Here is a 20,158-nt window from a genome sequence, read left to right on the forward strand (position 1 = left end):
ATGTACATTCACCTAAGAAAAATGTACATTAAGCTAATTATATATCTGAGGTCCAAATACTTTTCCTTACTCTTTATTGATTTTTGGCCCTTTTCAGTTATCAGATAAACTTTGATGGATGTTAGCACCTTGTTTTGATCCACCGGCGTTTGGAGAGTCGAGGAGGATCCCATTACATTCTCCTTTTAATAAGGAAGTCATGTCTGACTATTGCTCGATACACCCACTGCTTTTGAAATCGGGAGCATTTTTTTAATTTTACTCTAATTTTATATTTTCCGAAAAAATACTCTATGGAACATTTCGGACTTTAGGTGCATCAAGTTTGATTTTCAAAATCCTGAACGAAACTCGAGCCCGAAAAATATTTTTCTGCACAATATTGATTCTCGAATTTTTCTGAACGCAATGGTCATCCCATATTATTTTTCAAATATCCAATTGAAAAGACGAGAATTTCAGGCCTTACCTGCATTAATTTCAATTGTCAAATTCGGGGCGATACTCAAGAATGAAAAATATTTTTTCTACATAATGTCGATTCTCGAATTTTTTTGAACACAACGGTGGTCCCGAGATATTTTTCGGATATCTAATTTCAAAGATTAAATTTAAAAAATAATCGAGCAATTACAGTCGACACGTGTTGGAGGTTCGATATCAATTTTTATCGAGACTCGATCTCCGTCGACACAAATTAGAATTTCTCATCAAGTCGATTATTTTTCGAATTTCTCAATTTCGAAGCATTCATTCTGAAAAATGTCGAAGAATCCTGAAAAATTGAATTTTGCCCGAAAGATAGCCTTACGAGTAAATGAAAAAAAAAATTATTAATAAATTTTAAAAAGAGAAAAAAGAGGATGGCAGAGGGGTCGGCCCAAGTGGCCAAATTGGCCGACCCCCATGCATTTGTCTCCTTCTTTTTCTTTCTTTTCATTTCTTCCTTTTTCCTCTGTAGTTCCCATGCAGATTGTTGTGTCCCCCTGCAACAAATCTTGGCGCGGACTTGTTGCAGCTGATCCTCACGCGATCTTCATCATCATCTGCTTCACAGCTCTCTATCTTACTCTCTCTCTCTCTCTCTTTCTGACGTGCTGGCAAAATGGAAAAGAAAACAGACAGCAGCCTTCCTCTGCTGTCATCTCGCTCCCATCGATTCACCCTCTCTCGGGCTCTCTCTAACTCTCTCTCACTTTCGGCTTCCATCCCATCCTCTAAAACCTCCATCCATCATCTGCTCCTTTTTTAACTCTCGGCAGCTTCTGTCCAAGCTCTGCAACACCCATCCTTCTGCCATCTTCAGCTAACCATCATCATCCTTTGCTTCTCGCGACACCAAACCACCGATCCCATTATCCTCACCTTCTGCCTCTCCTTCCTTCTCATGATCCCAGCCTATAACCTTCATTTTTCATCACCAACGACCACTGAACCGTGACCATCTTTCACTCTCACCCTCAGCCACCTCGGCTTCTCCCAACTAGCAGCAATAACTCCATCATCACCTAATTCTTCCCCTTGGCAGCCATCTTCTTCCTCTCAAATCTCTCCCTCTTTTTCGCTCTGACTCTCTGACTCACTCTCTCCCTCTTCTTCTTTCGACCAGGATTGCATAGTAGAAGCATAGACAATACCTCCATCACCATCTCCCTTTCCTCCTCTTTCCCTCCCGACCATTACCACGCCAGTAACCTCCATCACCATCTACCTCCCCTCATCTTTCCCTCCTAACCATCACCACGCCAGTAACCTCCTCCCTCCATTATCTCCTCAGCCTCCTCCCCATCCTGACCATCTCTGCCTCACCCAATTGGCCATAGCAACACCATTTCTTCCTTCCCTCCTTTTTCCTCTTCTCTCTTCTGTCATCTCATTTTCCATCCATATTTGTTTTCCTCGCAGTCATCATTACAACCTTCCATCTTCCTTCATCTTTCTCATCTATTCCTCAGCCTTCTTCACAGACCCCCGTCACTCCTCTTCTCATCCTTTCTTCGTCTGCTGCAGCTCCTTCCCCTCCTTTCTATTGTGGTTGTTGGAGAAAAAGTGGTGATGTGAGAGAACACAATGTCCCACATCGGTTGAAAAGAAAAAAATGGGGAAGTTTATAAAAGACAAAAATTCAATAATCCATTGGCTTAAGCTTTTGGGTTGCATATGGGCTTGAGTCCTAATTAGACCCATTTTTTTAGTTTAAAAAATTTATCCAACTGGTATCAGAGCCCATGGTTATAGTCCTGGGTGTGTAGGGCGGCTTTTGTGCCGTGAGGTGCGCATAACGCGCATGTATGCGCGGGTCTGTGTGACCCGTAGGCTCGAGTGTAAGCGTAACGTGCGCCTCGAGGAGGTACCCGTTGTGTCCGATGTTGGGACTTCAAAGTGAGGGCGGGTGTGATTAAGTAGTGTGTATACACAAGTGGTCCCATCGATTGGTTTAGGTCACGTGGCTCGTGTAAGACGACACGATACCACGTGAGGGTTGGATGTTGGAGAAAAAGTGGTGATGTGAGAGGACACAATGTCCCACATCGGTTGAAAAGAAAAAAATGGGGAAGTTTATAAAAGACGAAGGCCCAGTAATCCATTGGCTTTAAGTTTTTGGGTTGCATATGGGCTTGAGTCCGAATTAGGCCCATTTTTATTTAAAAATTTATCCAACAGTGGTGCTTTGCTTCGAGCTACTATCACCGTTGTTGTGTTGGTGCTCGGGCTGCTACATAGCACTGGTGCTCACCGCTACTGCTCGTTGTTGTTCATTACATGCTGATGTTGCTCGTTGCCGCATGTTGTTCGCTAGCGTGACTCACTAGTCCTCGTTGTTTGTTGTCTTGTTCGTGTCTCATTTACCATCCATCTTTGTTTTCCTCACAGCCATCATCACAACCTTCCATCTTCCTTCCTCTTTCTCCTATATTCCTCAGCCTTCATCACAGACCCCCGTTACTTCTCTTCTCCTCCTTTCTTCGATTTCTGTAGCTCCCTCCCCTCCTTTCCATTGTGGTGCTCTGCTTCGAGCTACTATCATTGTTACTATTCTTATGCTCGGGCTGCTACGTAGCGGTGGTGTTCACCGCTGTTGCTCGTTGTTGTTCATTACGTGCTGATGCTACTCGTTGCGACATGTTGTTCGATAGCGTGACTCACTAGTGCTTGTTGTTCGTTGTCTCGTTCGTGTCCCGTGTATCCCTAGTGCTGCCTATGGCTATTATGGAGAGCTTGGATAGTATAGGGCTCTCCTTTTCTGTTGATTCGATGCTTGCATGAATGAGGTTTAAGTGAAATGCGTGTTTTGATTGAGATGACACGAACCGATTTGTTAATTATAGTCGACTTTTAAAACTGAGACGTGAAATATAAACTGACTTTACCATGAATCAGACCTTAAATGAATCGGATTTAAAATCGGTTGTTTGAAGTGGGAACAAACACACACAAATTAATCTCACGCTCACTCGCTTTTAAGGAATAAAATCGACTAACAACATTAAATCGACATGATTGATCATTGAGCTAAAAATTGGTGAATTAAATGTCAATGTGATTTTGTATGCCCATGTTCGTGTATTGGAATGTTTGAATGCATTTTTTATTAAAACCCCACCCGAATCGGATTAATCACGTAAAGTTGTTTTAAAATCGAATTTAACTCCAGGATAGTTGGGAATTATAGCTCTTTTTGAATGGTCCATCAATGGCCGACTTGGCGGCTCGAAACCTGCAAACAAAAGCATTTGGCAAATTCATTTGGCAAATTCACTCAACCTCCTACGCGTAATAATTGGGACGATCCCATTCAACTAATTAACTCACACTACATTTTAATAATTTACATTAATCGGCTAATAACTTGTAACCAAGTCGATAAGTGAAGAACCAGTAGCCATGCCCTTCCAAAATCCATATTTTTAACAAAAATATCGAGATATGATGTATGTGTAGCATGAACATCTAGGGAGGACTCGCGTGTCCTGACTCAAGTTTAGGCCCGATTTGAGGTGGCTTGAGTCAGAATATGAGAGTTCTTCTTAGACCACTTTCGGACAGAGCCATCGGTTTGTCGGCTCCTTCGGTGTCTACACGATCCTGGAGGATCTAAGGGATCGGTCGACACCGGCTGCCGATCTCGATGATTCGTATCGCGCAGTCTCAGTTTACCTTCACGCAAATACATTTAAAAAAGAAAAAAACTCAAGGGCATTGACGATCGATTCATGATTTACCGAAAATCATAGGGTTAAAATGGTCGAAACACTCTAAGCCACGAGTAAAGACAGGCATCCCATACAGGTACATGTCTTATCTGCATTACCCTCTTTATTCGACCGAAGTGTTTCTGTTATTCTAGCATAGACTTGGACACTTAGGAATGTGGACTAGAGATGTGAGCGAAGAAGACCCATGAAAGGTTGTCTGGTCCTTCATAGGACATAAGAAGAGACCTTGGCACCTCCGTGGTGTTTCGCGTTCCCACTTTCTTAAGTTTGTGCTTAGATCAGATTATCTATCATAAACTAATCAGACATACGACATAACCAAACATGGGAAAGTGGACAGGGCAAAACCCTAAGTTTTAGGATTCTGACAAAACACATCTCTGTCATAAATGATTTATCTATCAGTGTCACAAAACAGAAGAACTTAAAACGGACTCACACATCCTGGGTTTAACAACGGACATCATATTCATCTAGTCCTTTCTATGCGAAGCCGAATACTACATACCCTCGGGGCGGCCCATGGTCGATTTTTCACCATGCATGTCATCTTTGTTTCATCTGTTTAAGATAAAGATATGTTTGCTAAGCATCTCCGGTTCATAATTTAATAATCACGTAAACATGACAATTAATTTATACCTTGTATGTTTTCTCTGTTTTTATCTATTTATTGTATGTCTTGTCTATTTCACGGCAGTTCGAGCCCGAACCCATAAGACACGAATAACACGGGGTCCAAAGCTCCAGCCATTGATCACGGGATCCAACGACCCAACACACTGAATGCGCGTGACCCAAGCGCGATATGGGGTCTGGCATCGAGTCACTGTCTCCATCTGAGTAGTGTTTAATCGAAGGAGGAGTCGGATCAAGACGTGTGAAAAGAGGTTACGCAATCACGCGGGAGCTCAACCAGTCCCACAGCTATGTCGAGGACCATTTAGTCCTTCAGGGATCCGTCGGTTTGGTCGGACCCGAGCCCGCGTTGCATTAATTTCAGTTTCGGTCTTTCCAACATCACAATGAGCATGAGTGAACTATTGGCCAAATGTGAACGACCAGGATCAGATTATTGTATTTGTATTTATTATTGAGTACATTGCAACGAATTTATTTGTACATTCATTCTTGTAATAATCTCAACTGGCGACCAAGAGATTAGAGAGTCGGAACTAGTTGAGTCGATTTAAGGGGTCCCTGAGACGACCGGGACCACACAAATCACTGGCTCGGTCCACGTAGCGAACCGGCCATCATGGTCTGGTTGGCTGAGATGCGATGACGGTAGACCGATCCCCTGACACAAGGACCCACTCCTCTTTCGGTTTCTTAATCCAAATCAATCATTTCTACGAATTTCCAATGTTAAACCAAGCAAAATGAGCGAAACCCAATCAATGCGGTAAATAAAAAATGGCAAACCTTAGACAAACTATAGTACCGACAAGACATGCGGGATATAGGCCCGCACATAAGAAAACCCTCGAAATTAGAACATTCGATTGCGCAAACCATATGTCGTAGCAACTAATTGTATCCATTACCTCTAGATCCGGACAACTCACCGACCCTTGATCTCCGGGTCGTAAACCGGTAGTGGCGACTCCTTCTCACGTGCGTCCGTTACGCGTCTCCTAGGAAGGTGGACACTCCCCCCAAGCCGTACGATCAGTGCGCATGCATACGGGCCCCGACGAGATGAAATTTGGGTCTGCATAATGAAACCTATGAGTGAAGAGTTTTGCCCATGTGAACTATTACATAGTCGTATAAAATAATTTCTATATGTATATGTTGGCCCATCCCATGGTAATCAATTTTTGTTTTGGTGAATCCATGGTAATCAATTTTTTCTAAGGCAAAAGGAAAAATCATACTTCCATATATAGTCTCAAAATGACGAAAAAGTGTATTATGTGATACTTTTTCATGACAGTAAATACCATGTAATGCGCCTGTCAATGAAAATTACCTCAAATTTCTAAAATATGATTTGAAAGATTGTAATTTTGTTGAAAATTTTATATAATCCTATCTCAAATGACGCGGTGAGGAAGAATCAATAAGAATTCTTTAATGAAGAATAATTATGGCAATTATTCGAATGATTAGTACCAAATCCCTAGTTTCATGCATTTTGATTGGTGATTTCTCACGCCACTTGGTGAGGTAGGATCACTCAATATCTTCTCGTCATTTTGCTTTTGATTTTCTAACCATTATGATTATATAATGGTATAATAGTAATGATATATATGAATCATGCGATTATGAAGTAGAGTTAGTAGGAAAAAAGGAGTAATTGAACCTTGATCTAGTCTCCCTAGCTAATTAACATCTTACTCCCAAAACAAGAAAGTAGTGATTTTTCCTCTTTCTAACAGTCAAGATATCATCAGTTTCACACAGTTTAATCTCTTTCAGAAGTGATTCAAGCATGCCATCTACACGCCGTGTCTAGCTAGCGTATTTATAAGAATTACTTTCCATGGCCTCATAACATGATTCGAACACGAGGCCATATGAAAATGAACAAACATTGTTACCATCTAAGCCAATCTCTTATTTCTTATAGATAGAAAGTAATAATTTCAATTCCGAGATTGTCTTAAATTTATTCCTAAGAAATTATTTAAGCCTGCAGCGGCCTGGTGCATTTTCATAGCAATTACTGAACTTTTTTTTTTTCCTGAAGGAAAACTCAGCTTAAGTTTCACATTGTTTCAATGATTATAATTGACTTGAATATTACGAAGAAATTGATGTGTGTGGAGAGGCCTATCTCTTTGAAGGATAAGTGCATGTGGCATGTTGCTTTCATGAGGAAAGTGAGGTGTTATTGGACATCTCCTATAGCTTACTTTCTAATGTTTTCGATCGGTTTATCTAATACTTTTGACTTTGAAGATCCGGAAAATCTTAATTGATCCCTCTACTACGTCAATTAATATATAGTTAGGCAAACCAATAAGATTCATATAACGAATAAGAAGGATTGCGCATGACTTGCATGATTAATACTCGTATAAAATGATAAATTGTACCCTCCATTCGGACTAGAATTCCACGATTCATTGGCCAAAAGAAAGTTCCTTCAAATAATCTTTTATTGCTATTCGAAAGTGCCTCAATTTGTCTTAGATTGCGGTCGCTATCGAAAAATATAGCAACTTATATAGCAAAAGCTCGACTCATAACGAAACCCTACGAGGTTAATATAACTTAGTTAAGATAGACAAAATTACTTAAAATATAATCAGGAAATGGAAAAAAGACAAGGAAAATGGGAAAAAAAAAATAAACTTTTTAGCGAACCAATCATGCCTTTAATAAATAAATAAATAAATTTATTTATTTATTTATTTTCGGTTTAGGTCATTAAGTATTCAAAAGCCTTATAGACACTAATTCAAGTTTGAATCAGATCGACTCACCAAGAAATAAAACTTTTAATAATAAGACTCGAATTTGAGAACTTCAATTAATTATTCTTTTCAAAGGTCACTTCTTTGAGAATCACATCATCATGTCGAAATTCAAAAGAAACATCAATTCTTCGTAAAGATAAAAGCTCTGCATGCTTTGCTCTTCCCCCTTGAAGTTCCTTCATGTTTATCTACTTAGATTTTCGATTGATTGACGCGTTCATAACTAACAACATGTGTACGGATTATTACTTGCACTAGTTCATTACTTTTCATTTTCCATTTTGCACAAAGAGGTTCATTTCGTCAAAAGCAAAATCAAATCATATCGATGGAATGACAAGCCCACCAATGACCAATGTGTCCTGAACTGTTTTGTTTACCATCGCACAGACCTTGTTCAATGTATACGGGCACCGTTGATATATCATAGGAACCCAGTTATCTACTTTCATTTTCAATCTAAAATGTTGGGTTACATGAATTATATATCTGAGTGACGCATGATACTCCACTCGTTCCTCTATTTTTTTCTATGCATATGGGACTTACTAAGTAGATATTTGTCCGTGCAACTACTCAGAAATTGCGATAAAGTTCAATTGAAATATGTATTGGATATATGCCAATCAATATTAACGTAACTATAAATACTTTGCAATTGTTTTGCTACTTTTAAATTATGATGATATGATTAATACACTTGCCCTAGAGTTCTTTTGATGCAAAATTAGAGCTGGGGTAGGACCATTTAGTTGGATTTAATTTTCATGGACGATTTTAGGTGGGAGAACATGGCCTAGGAACTTTAAGATGGAGAAACGTTAAATGGGGCAACATGTGAGGTATTAATGATGCGAGTGTCCATGAAAATGGCTCTTTACTTCATTATCATACTTGTTGCATGATCTCCCAAGCTTAACTTCTGCACTAAGAATAAGGGTCTAACGTAGTAACGCTTGTTCTCAACCACCTCATAATCAAAATGTCTTATGTTCGATTGTCCTGATAGGACCACCTATATTCCTTTAGGATTTCTATTCATTATACTAAATTCATGAACTTCCGATACAAACAAAAGAAAAAAATTCAGTACTAGTACTTCGATCCCCAACAATATGTCGAAGCTAAATCTGACGTATATCTACGAGAGTACTAAATACTATTGAATCATCTTAGTTGAAAGATCTGTAAAGAAGTATAGTACAATTGTAACTTTCATCAACATCAGAGCTATTTTATTGCAGCTAAGAGTGTCCGAGGATTCGAAGTTCGATTTTTTCAAAGATAAATGCTTTTCTCTCTACTATTAGATATGACGATAGCCATAGGATAACCCTTTAATCCCAAGATATCCTGTGTTGCATAAACTGGTATCCAATTATTAGTTTAAACAAGGACAAAAAATGAAAATTATATATGATTGTATATATATGGAGGGGCTTCTATTATATTTTTTTTTCCATTTTTGTGAGTCTAGTATAATAATAGGGAAAGCAAATAAAGGAAGACAAAAGTTTGTTTGGCAAGGATCGAATCAGAATCTCTTATTTCTTTTTCCGGTTATCAAAATCCCTTCTTTTTTTTTCTAATCAACAATTTGTCGCTAGACTCCCTTCCTTCCTGTATTATATATCTTTCTTATTACAACATCCACATCTGCAAAAAAAAAAAAGAAAAAAAAAGAAAAAAAAAGAGGAAATCTCTGCAAAATGATAAGGACGACATGGACTATAAACGGGTTGGTGGATGAAGGGGTTGCATATGCCATGAGATATGATAGACCAATAGAGAAATACATGCTATCATCACTGCTATTTTCATACCAATAGAGTAACGCTATTTTCTACAATAAACCACTCGCTGTATATCGCTTGGGCTGGAGCAACACGGTTAGGCTGAATGAGAGACGATTAAAATTGATGAAAAGAGAAATCATATCTCAGTAGCATCAATTGTAATAGTACAACTACGTCAAAATATTGCTAGATTATAATACCATGTACTTTTCATGTATTAATTAACTCACCGGACTTCCTTTTTGTTTTGTTTCCAGGGAACAAAATGTCACAAATCCGAGTCTAACAAGTACTTTGCTGAGACTATTTATTGGTATAAGGTAATAGTAGTACGAAAAAACACCTATCACATCTATGTAAATATTCAAATTACACAATTCATAAAAAGAAAATTCCAAATACACTTACTCTTGACATGAGCTCAGTTTCTCGAGATTGAACAGAATACTAAGGAGAAGACATATGAAGAACTTCACAAAAATATTAAAAGGTAACATTACTAAGATAAATATTCATTCCACATTATACAACTAATTATATTTTAAACATTATTATTGTAATGCATCTTATTTTGATATTTTTAGTAGAAGTAAAATCAAAATTTATCATTTTTCAAAATAAGAAGAATTTTTATGACAAAATATAAAAAAGAATTTTTAATTTGTGATTAAAATAATTGATATAATTGAAGAAGGAAGAAACGAGGAGAAATAGTTTAGAGAGAAACGAAAGAGAGAGGAGATGGAGAGAGAATAGTGAGAGAGTGGTAAAATAAAATTGGTGATTAAAAAAGATACAAAATTATAATAGTATAGATGAGGTGATTTTTGAGAAAGCGGTTACAAAACCCATTTTTTTCTCAAATAAATATAATACAGATATAGATATCATATAGATTTAAACAAAATGCTTCAAATATATAATATATATTTTTCAGTAATTCAAATATGTATACTTTGATGCAAGTGCATGGCGCTTATATCAACCAACCAGCTATATAGATAATATTTTGACCATATGTGATTGCCACTCTTTAACTCTTCCACAATTACAGCATGCATATTATGTAAATGCATATATTGGATACTTTAATTCCTCTATTACGTAATTTATTAAATTTCCGATCGTTTTATACTATTTCATATATTGTAATTTCTCTAATGATAATGATTTTTTCCCAATAATCTATATATCTTTCTACTGTCCGGTGATATTTGGTTAAAATTTAACCAACTAATATATTTATATATACATATATTTAAAATTTTTATGGCCAGAAGATTAGTTGGTTAAACTTTGCAATCTTTCCATAGTACTCAAATTCATTTTAATAACCTTAAAATTTTGGTAATCTAATCAAAGTTAGAAAGTTAAAAAAAAAAAATCAAATCAATGGTCGAGTGACGGCCACATGACAAGTCCGGTTGAACACGTAGAGATCGAGATCACAAACATTGATTAATGGGCTGGAGATATTCTGTTTGCCCAAAGGCCCGCTTCACCTTTAAATCAAAATCCATAACTAGTTGTTCACTTGTACATGGGAAATTAGGATTGTAGGAAGTTTTAGCACCTATTTTCGAAGCTAAGGTTGTGTTTGTTCACAGGTTAATGAAATAAATACTTAAAAGTTAATTGTAGATTAATTACATGGAAAATGAATAAGAGAGAAAAAAAAAAGAAGATGAATGATAATAGTGTAATTACTTAATTATAAAGTCAAAAATAAATTTAACCCATTTTTTACTTATTAATTTTTCTCTCATAAATTTTTTCTCATTCTGATCACTCATCTTCTTTTCCTATACATTTTTTTCTTTAACTAATTAAGTACTAATTTTTATACACTTAATTTATCAAACAGTACCTTAACCACTAAGGCAAATGCCACAAATCAAATGATTAGTTAAAAGTTCAAAAAGTAAATTCTATACAGAATAAAATTAGAGCATTGTGGTGGGAATTCACCGATGATCGAGCATAAACATTCTACATAGCTTATCATAAAAATAAAAGTCTTGGAGACAGTTAAGGCTACTTTATTGCGAGAGGTTCGAAAAAGAACCCTCTGGGCATATCCAAAAGAGTAAAGACTTACACTAAAGATACACGTCCAAACTACTCAAAAGCAGCTAGAAGCCTACAACTTATGGTCCGCTCATGCTACTTCGAGTTGCTTGGCTCGGTCTCTCGAGGCTCCTTTCGCGTAAAGCAATACCGCAATCTTGGGTAATAGATCGACAAGGGAACTGCTTCTCAATCTTAAGTAACAAGTGAACGTTAGAAGCTTTTTGAGCCCTTTGAGTTCATGTTGGGCCGATCAAGCCCAGAGAAATATATGAGAAAAGAATTTAAAACAAAATTGTTATTAATTAATTAATAATCAAATTTTTTTAAAAAAAAAGAGAAAGAAATTCAAGCAAAAAAAAAGGAAATAAAAATAAAAGATAAATCCGTAGCGAGCGGAAGTTGAAACACCCACTTCGCAAATCCCCAGGCGCAACTCGATCGGATTTCCACCGCCGTTGCCGGCAGCACCGTCGCCGCCGCCGCCGCCACCATGCCGGTCTTCAAGACGCCATTCAACGGCTACTCCGTCAAGTTCAGCCCTTTCTATGAGAACCGTCTGGCCGTCGCCACCGCCCAGAACTTCGGCATCCTCGGCAACGGCCGCGTCCACGTCCTCTCGTTGCCGCCCTCCCCCGGTGCGCCGGTAGCTGAGATAGCCGCCTACGATACCGCCGACGCCGTCTACGATATCGCGTGGTCGGAGTCCCACGATTCCATCCTCGTCGCCGCCGTGGCCGACGGCTCGGTCAAGGTCTACGATAGCAACCTCCCGCCGGCCTCCAACCCGCTCCGGTCCCTCCACGAGCACTCCCGCGAGGTCCACTCCGTTGACTACAACCCCACTCGCCGGGACTCCTTCCTCACTGCTTCGTGGGACGACTCCGTCAAGCTATGGACCGTTGACCGGCCCGCCAGCATCCGGACTTTCAAGGAGCACGCCTACTGCGTGTACGCCGCCGCGTGGAACCCTCGCCACGCCGACGTGTTTGCCTCCGCCTCCGGGGACTGCACGGTTCGCGTGTGGGATGTCCGGGAGCCCGGGTCTACCATGATTATCCCTGCCCACGACTTCGAGGTCCTCTACACTGATTGGAACAAGTACGATGACTGCATCCTCGCCACCGCCTCCGTTGACAAGACCATTCGGGTATGGGACGTCAGGAGCTTCAGGGTTCCGGTGACGGTCCTTAACGGCCATAGCTACGCCGTAAGAAAGGTAAAATTCCGACCTTGAGAAATATAATGGACTCTAATTGAGTAGTGAGAACAGCAGAGGGAAAACGTACGTTGTCTGATGCTAAAGGGGTTGGCTTTCTGCTTTGCTTGTAGGAGAATTCGGAATTGAGAATGATTCGGAATGCAGTATACGATCAGTTATGCTTAAATGTATCGAATCAATCTGAATTGTTCAAATTGATGCTTTCATTTTCGGCAGGTGAAATTTTCTCCCCACCGAGGTAGCTTAATGGTCTCGTGCTCATATGACATGGCGGTGTGCTTGTGGGATTATATGGTGGAGGACGCCCTCATAGGAAGATATGATCACCATACTGAATTTGCAGTTGGGGTCGACATGAGTGTGCTCGTCGAAGGGCTTCTCGCGAGCACAGGGTGGGACGAGCTAGTCTATGTTTGGCAGCATGGGACTGATCCAAGGGCTCCTTAGCATGGAAGGGAGGTCAATTAATTTTTCGGGTCCTTTTGTTTCTTTCTTTCTCCAAATTGAGCTCATCACTTGAAATCCCAAAGGGAGTTTGGGCGGGACAACTGAGGCTAAGATGTGTCATATTTAGTCAAGGGCTGAGGTAAATGGTGTGGTATTTGTTTCGTGGCTGTTTGGGTTGCTATGAAACTCGATCGTCCCATGTTGTTCTTGGTGAATAACACAAGAATGAAATCTTGTATATGAGATTTAATACCCAAAGGATCTATGTCGTTTTATGGCATTTATTCCTTGCTTTTGTCATGTTTGTTCGTTCTACTTATTCAGATGGTTGAATATATATGGAACATTACGCCGTAGATGATAGACTTTTCATTCCTTTTTATGGTCACACATTTCTTTGCCGAGTAAAATTGCGAACTGCTAAGACTTGCATGGTTTATCCTGAAATAAGTTTGATATGCATGAATCATTCTGGTATGTATTTTGTGTTTATTTCGTGAAGACCGGTGCAGTCGTTTTTACTGTAATGAAATGAAGGTGATGGATTATGAATGGTATCTGCTCGTGCATTTAAAAGATAGACTTTCAAGCCGTCTTTCATCGTTGGCTTTCTGATGATGCTTGTTTTGCATCCCCAGGGGAATGATACTTGTGACTGAAGTTCATCTTTTTGGCTGCGAGAAACTGCCTTTATTGTGGCGTATTAGTAGTGAAAGAGGTGAAATCTTTGTGATAGTGAAAGAGGTGAAATCTTTGTGATACTGATTGATTCATGTTCTTGCCCAGTGAACCCTTTTACTGTCTTTAATGTTCGTAGTAGTGGTACTCTTGAATCCTTTTGCAGAAAGTTTATCCAATTTGCTGTTCTGTGTCCTGCTTACGACATTTTAGACTTGGAAAGACGATGAAAATTCACGAATCGCATAAAGAGCTTATAAGGCACACTTAAGAGAGGGACAGGAAGAAGAAAGAAGTGGACAGCTTCTTTATTCAATCCTAAGACCGACCATTCCAACTAATCTTCTAATTTTGGAGTCTTTGTCCTCCGGATGAAGCAAAATTTTCGACTAGCTATGGATTAGAACAAGCAAAACTTGGCAGTTTAGGCATTAACCGATCCAAGGCTTGAAGTATACTTTTATTTTGTACCTCTACCACAGATTAATTCATGAACTGATCTGTGAGCAAACTGATATCGAGTTGCAGTGAAATGACTCGACTTAGTACGCAATGTTTATCGGACGAGCTGTTATCTGAAACTGGGAATATATAAAGGTGTTTTTTTTTGTCCCCCCCGTTTTTGGTGCTTTTTTGTGTTATGAAGTTGACCGGAAGGTCATCCGACATGTACGGTTACTGAACTTTCAGAACAAACCGAGTGGACTGAACAACGGATGAGCTCCACCTAACATTACACAAGTACTGATACTCCGATGTCGCTGACCATATGTCTTGGAATTATTCCATTCCATCCGGCTCTCTAACATCAACATTGTGCATTCCGAAGAGATCAAATTGTTAACTCTGTGCCTCGGATCTCACAAACATTTCTCGAACTTTATCCATATGACAGTCAACTAAGATAAAAGAGTTCTTTGCTTGAGCTGACCGTTAGGCTGCTGCAGAAATTTGCACCTTATATACATGTCCGACTGCCATTAACATGAATCACAGGCAGCACAAGTCGGCTAATCTGCTCGGAAGAAGAAAAATGGGTTCCCGAAATACTGAATGTGCTCTTGCTTTCTTGATCGTTTCTTCACTGACTTGCCTTTGCTTGTCTTCGACACTCCCGAGTGAGTTCTCCATCATAGACCAGACGCTCCATGACTCCGAGGAGAGGACTCTGGAGCTGTTCCAGAGGTGGAAGGAGAGCCACAACAAGGAATACAGCACCGACGAGGAGACGCAGAGGAGGCTCGAGATATTCAAGAGGAACCTGAAGTACGTTACGGAGAGGAACTTAAACAAGGTCAGGGAGGGAGAGAAGGGCCACTTTGTCGGACTGAACAAGTTCGCTGACATGACCAACGAGGAGTTCAAGAAAATCTACATGTCGAAGATGAAGAGACCGGCCAACAGGAACTGGAGCAAGGGGAATCCTGTGGACAAGAAAGTGGGAGCGTCCTGTGACCCGCCGTCCTCTTTGGATTGGAGGGATTATGGGGTCGTGACCGGCGTCAAGGACCAAGGATCGTGCGGTAAGTTACAATCGAACATACTTTTCGTGTTTTCTTGAGTAAACAACTTTGCTTCACCTGGTACTTCCTGGAGCCGATAACTAATCGAAAGTCAGAGTTACGTTATGCACTTAACGGACAAGAAAAGCACGATATGGGACCGAGTTGACCTGCCTGCTACCTTAGAGTTGGTACCATGGATGATTGCCCGCACCTTTGACTGCGAAACACTGATTACTCATCTAGTTTTCCTATATGCTTGAAATTAAAATGCGTTGATTGCTTGAAAGTAAATCTTGGAAGTCAATCTCTAGTAAATATTAACAGGATACGAGTAGTATAACACGGACCTGATTATTTCTCTCGAGAGTGTGGACTTTGTCTGTTGAATGCTGTGAATTATGTCACTTGCAACTGCTGTTCTGTGATTCTCCGGAACTTGTAAAACTCGTGAAGATGTCAGTCATCTTTAGCAGTCCGATTATAAGATTTCTCGCTTCCATAACTATAGGGAGTTGCTGGGCATTCTCTACAACCGGAGCCATAGAAGGCATAAACGCCCTCGACACAGGGAAACTCATCAGCCTGTCTGAGCAAGAGCTCGTGGACTGCGACACCACCGATGACGGGTGCGATGGAGGTTACATGGACTACGCCTTCGAGTGGATTATCAATAATGGTGGAATCGATTCAGAGGCCGATTACCCCTACACTAGCATCAACGGTGTCGATGGCACTTGTAACATCACTAAGGTATGTTACTAATCTGTGTACATCTTCTAGCACATCCTAAGATGAGAAAGATCTGAAGGTCAAATCGCAACCTTATTTCTCCATTCATTTTAATTTCTTTTTTTTTTTGGTTAATTTTGACAAATTCTGGGTTTAATGTTTTTTCTGGTAATCTGTCAGGAGAAGAACGACAAAGTTGTGAGCATAAGTGGGTATGTAGATGTGGAGGAATCGGACAGTGCTCTGCTCTGTGCAGTTGTTCAACAGCCCATCAGCGTGGGAATGGATGGCTCTGCTTTGGATTTTCAGTTCTACACTGGGGTAATAATGTCATGACACTCTATTCAAATTATAACCGGAAAATTACTCCGCGCTTGCCAAGTATTCTGTCGATTTACAAACGACAAAGAGATTATCACTGACACATATTTTGATGCTGATGAGCCAGGGGATATACCAGGGGAGCTGCTCAGATGACCCCGATGACATCGACCATGCTGTCCTCATAGTCGGGTACGGATCCGAAGATGGCGAGGATTACTGGATAGTTAAGAACTCATGGGGGACGGAATGGGGGATGGAGGGCTACTTCTACATCCGGAGGAACACCGACTTGCCATTCGGGGAATGCGCCATCAATGCCGACGCTTCCTACCCGACCCAATCGTCCTCGTCTGCTTCGAACCGGAAGATGATGAAGCACAGGATGAACCGGAAATTTGCTGTTTCGATAAAGTGACATTACTGAGGATGCAGAAGTAGTGCAATATTAATTGTTCTCTCGAAATGATATGTACATGCAAACTATCTTGCCCAGATGTACTAGGAAGTAGGATGTGCACGGATATCAGGTATATCCGGAACCGATTGGAATCTACCCGTTGAGTAGCGTCCGGATAGCTCGTATTGAAAATAGGATATGGTCTGGATATTAAAATAAAGAACCGGTGAAAACCGATTCCAGTTATGATTCCTGCATAGGGTACCCAGAATCGGACTGGAACAACTCGGACCCGATAATAATTTCCTTTAGTTATATTATATTCAGATATATTCCTCCTTTTTACTTTACCATATCTCTCTCTTTCTGTGGTATTGGTAGCTTCACATTTCTTATCGTCAGTAGCTTTGGTTTGACGACCTCGATGTATCATTGGTGAGGCCTGATCGGTTCTATTCATCAATGACCTCAGTGTGTCCCCTTGCTGGATTTTATTGGATCTCGGGCCTCATTTAATTCCATCTTTGAGCTTCACCGCGGTCGAGCTCAAAAGTGACTAACCGACCCTCGAATTCTTTTTCGATTCCTAAGAATCCTTTTTTCTTGGGTAAGAATCTCTCTCTTTCGGGAAATTCCAGCATTGAATCATTGATGGCTGTTTTCTTTTGTCACAACTTGCTTTTTTTCTGAAACGGGTGATTGCTCAATCAAACCAAAACATAAGGGCCTTCCAGGAATTGACCAAGCAAGAACCGGGGATCAAAGTTCTATTGATTCATCTATATCAAATAGGGAAAAAAATTAATCATGAAGGGGTTAGCTGAGCTCGAAAGGGGTAGCCGGTCATCGTCTAGGAGCTCTGGCCGACAACGAAGCTAAAGCCCATGCTATGCAACCCTTCATTCTCTTCAACCAAGTACTTCAAGCTCGTGGGATTTTGAGAAGTCTTCTAAGCCCCATCCACTGCCTTGGCTTTCAAAGCATTGAAATAAGACAAGGCAGGTGGTGGTAAGAATCTCTCTTTCAGGTAATTTCGGCATTGAATAGGGAACTCGAAATCTGTGATATAATACAGGTTCCGGATCCATGACTCAACATAGTGAGGCTTGGTTCTAAAATCTTTAAACTTGTTTCTTTCATGGTAGGATCCAGGTATCGTGAAAAAAAAAAATACTCGGATTCGAACACCCCTACTAGGAAGGATCCCACTTCCACATGCTAAGTCAAACGCGATACCAAGGGCTTAGACACTCTGGACTACATGTCTAAGAGCCCACTACTAATAATTAATAGTGAACATTTAAGGGCTTGGGCCGAGGCCTATATTCATATATAAAATTTGTTCGTTTGCTCATTCGCAATAATGTATTTGGAAGAAAAGGGTTAAGCCTACTCATCCAACAGATTGGTCTCTGTCGATAATCTGAAGAAACTTCTTCATCTCTCCAAGTAAAAGAAATGGAAGCCTACTAAGAGCAACTTTCTTCGAGATAATCACAGTTCAATTGACACACCCTCCTACCTACTATTGCAAAAAGTAGAAAGAATAATGGGTAAATAATCAATCTCCTTGCTAGTTTTTTTTTTTGTTCTTTCTCCTTTTGTGTGCAACTTGGTATCTGAATGTCTAACACACCCAATTGATCCAATTCGAGTCGAGTCAGCCTACGAATGAGTAAAACTCTTCCAATTATGGATTTTCTCTTTATCAAAACATTTGAATCCAGGAACAGGGAAGTGCATCATTTTGCTAGTTATTATCACAAGCATTGACCTATTTTCCTATTTATGTTTGATCGGACTGACGCCAACTCTCTACTAGTAGGAATGGCTTTTATAGAAGGATTGAACCTCGGCCATAGAATTGGTTGAATATTTGTTGGTCAAGGCGCGGTAGTATCCTCTCTATCTGCTAAGCAATTCTTTAATTTGGATTTGCACAATAGAGGTATAAACGAGTTGAACCGAGTCTGAATTTAGGAGGCTCCAGCTCGACTTGTCTATATACTCCTGAGCTCGTGCTTGGGTTAGAGCTGGGCTCGTTTGACAAGATGAAGTCTCAGGGTTGGGCTCGGTCTCGATAAGGCTTGGCCCGAAGAAGTAGAAAAGTTTTGGCTCGTATGGGTTTGGATGAGTTGAAGCTCAAACAGATTCAGATTAGCTCGAGCACGTTTACCTCAAATTAAAATCAATAATCAATAACCAATGAATGTTGGTTCAAACGGTTCGGTACTTGTTTTCTTTAAATAAGATCTTGAGTTTGAGTCTTGAGAATAAAAAAAATATTTGATTGGAAGAACTTTACCCTTTAGTGGATCAATCCATCTTGAACTAAATTAGTCATGACTGTTAGACTTCGGGATACCATATTACGCACCGAAAAAATTAGTAATCAATAATTGTAATAATATATGAGCCAAAACTTATCCTTGTTGACGTATATTATATGGGCTTATAACTATATATATATATATATAACAAATAAATTCATTTAGACTCACGAGTTACTTGAATTGAATACTATTGAGTTTGGCTCAATTTACTTGATTGGCAAGCTCAAGCTCGATAAGATCAAGGCAAATTCAAACTTTTATCGACTCGATCCCGAACCATTCGCAAATCGTCTCATCTCACTTACATCCTAGTGCAAAATGGAACACAATGACTCTAAATTCACGTTATTTTGTTTATAAATGAAATGCTAGGACCTATGATTATGATGTCTGCCCCAAAGATTGGGCACAATGATAGCCCTATTGCCTCTCTTTTTATTAGAACGGTAACGTGGATTCTTCATTGACATCCAAATGAATATATTAATCCACTGCAAAAGTGAAAACAAAGAAAAATATCCAAGTACTATGCAAGAATTATAAGAGCAGGATATTTAATTGATTCGTCGGGTAAACTACAAAGGGAATGTGGATTGCCTCTTAAACCTTGGCCTTAGACACTAGAATGATACTTTGCTATTCTTCTTGAAGAGGCGATGAGGCGTGTGTTGTCCTGTATCAGTTGATTGATCAAATCATAGAGTGTTCATTATTTTATCATAGACCGACTTGTACCGATCGAAGATGTGGGAAATGGGTGGGCCCCTACTGATTTATGAAACTCTTGTCCTTCTTTTTGACAAAACCAAGCCGAAGCAAAAGGGACTTAAATGTGGTCGTTCTGGGCCGTTGTCGCCTATCCAATCTATCTCGAACTCTAGTTAAATCCACCCATACAAGTCGTTTTCCATAGGAAAATGCGGGGGGCAGCACTCCCAACTAATCGGTTCGACTACGTACGATACTTGTGCATGTTTGACTCATACTGGACTCACTTAATTTCCTTTTTTAA

At 39.8% G+C, this 20,158-nt stretch overlaps 2 protein-coding genes across 2 annotated transcripts; both read left to right on the forward strand.

The window, feature by feature from the left end:
* Window positions 1-11,873: 11,873 nt before the first annotated feature.
* Window positions 11,874-13,568, forward strand: LOC116203797 (peroxisome biogenesis protein 7). The gene is made up of 2 exons (XM_031535732.1): window positions 11,874-12,730; window positions 12,950-13,568. Exons 1-2 carry the CDS (start codon window positions 12,005-12,007, stop codon window positions 13,178-13,180), a joined length of 957 nt encoding a protein of 318 aa, XP_031391592.1. The 5' UTR covers window positions 11,874-12,004; the 3' UTR covers window positions 13,181-13,568.
* A 1,168-nt stretch (window positions 13,569-14,736) lies between these two features.
* Window positions 14,737-17,166, forward strand: LOC116203796 (zingipain-2-like). The gene is made up of 4 exons (XM_031535731.1): window positions 14,737-15,381; window positions 15,872-16,113; window positions 16,273-16,413; window positions 16,541-17,166. Exons 1-4 carry the CDS (start codon window positions 14,844-14,846, stop codon window positions 16,829-16,831), a joined length of 1,212 nt encoding a protein of 403 aa, XP_031391591.1. The 5' UTR covers window positions 14,737-14,843; the 3' UTR covers window positions 16,832-17,166.
* The last annotated feature ends 2,992 nt before the right edge of the window (window positions 17,167-20,158 follow it).

Source organism: Punica granatum, chromosome 4, assembly GCF_007655135.1.
Source record: "Punica granatum isolate Tunisia-2019 chromosome 4, ASM765513v2, whole genome shotgun sequence".
Classification (NCBI taxonomy): Eukaryota; Viridiplantae; Streptophyta; class Magnoliopsida; order Myrtales; family Lythraceae; genus Punica; species Punica granatum.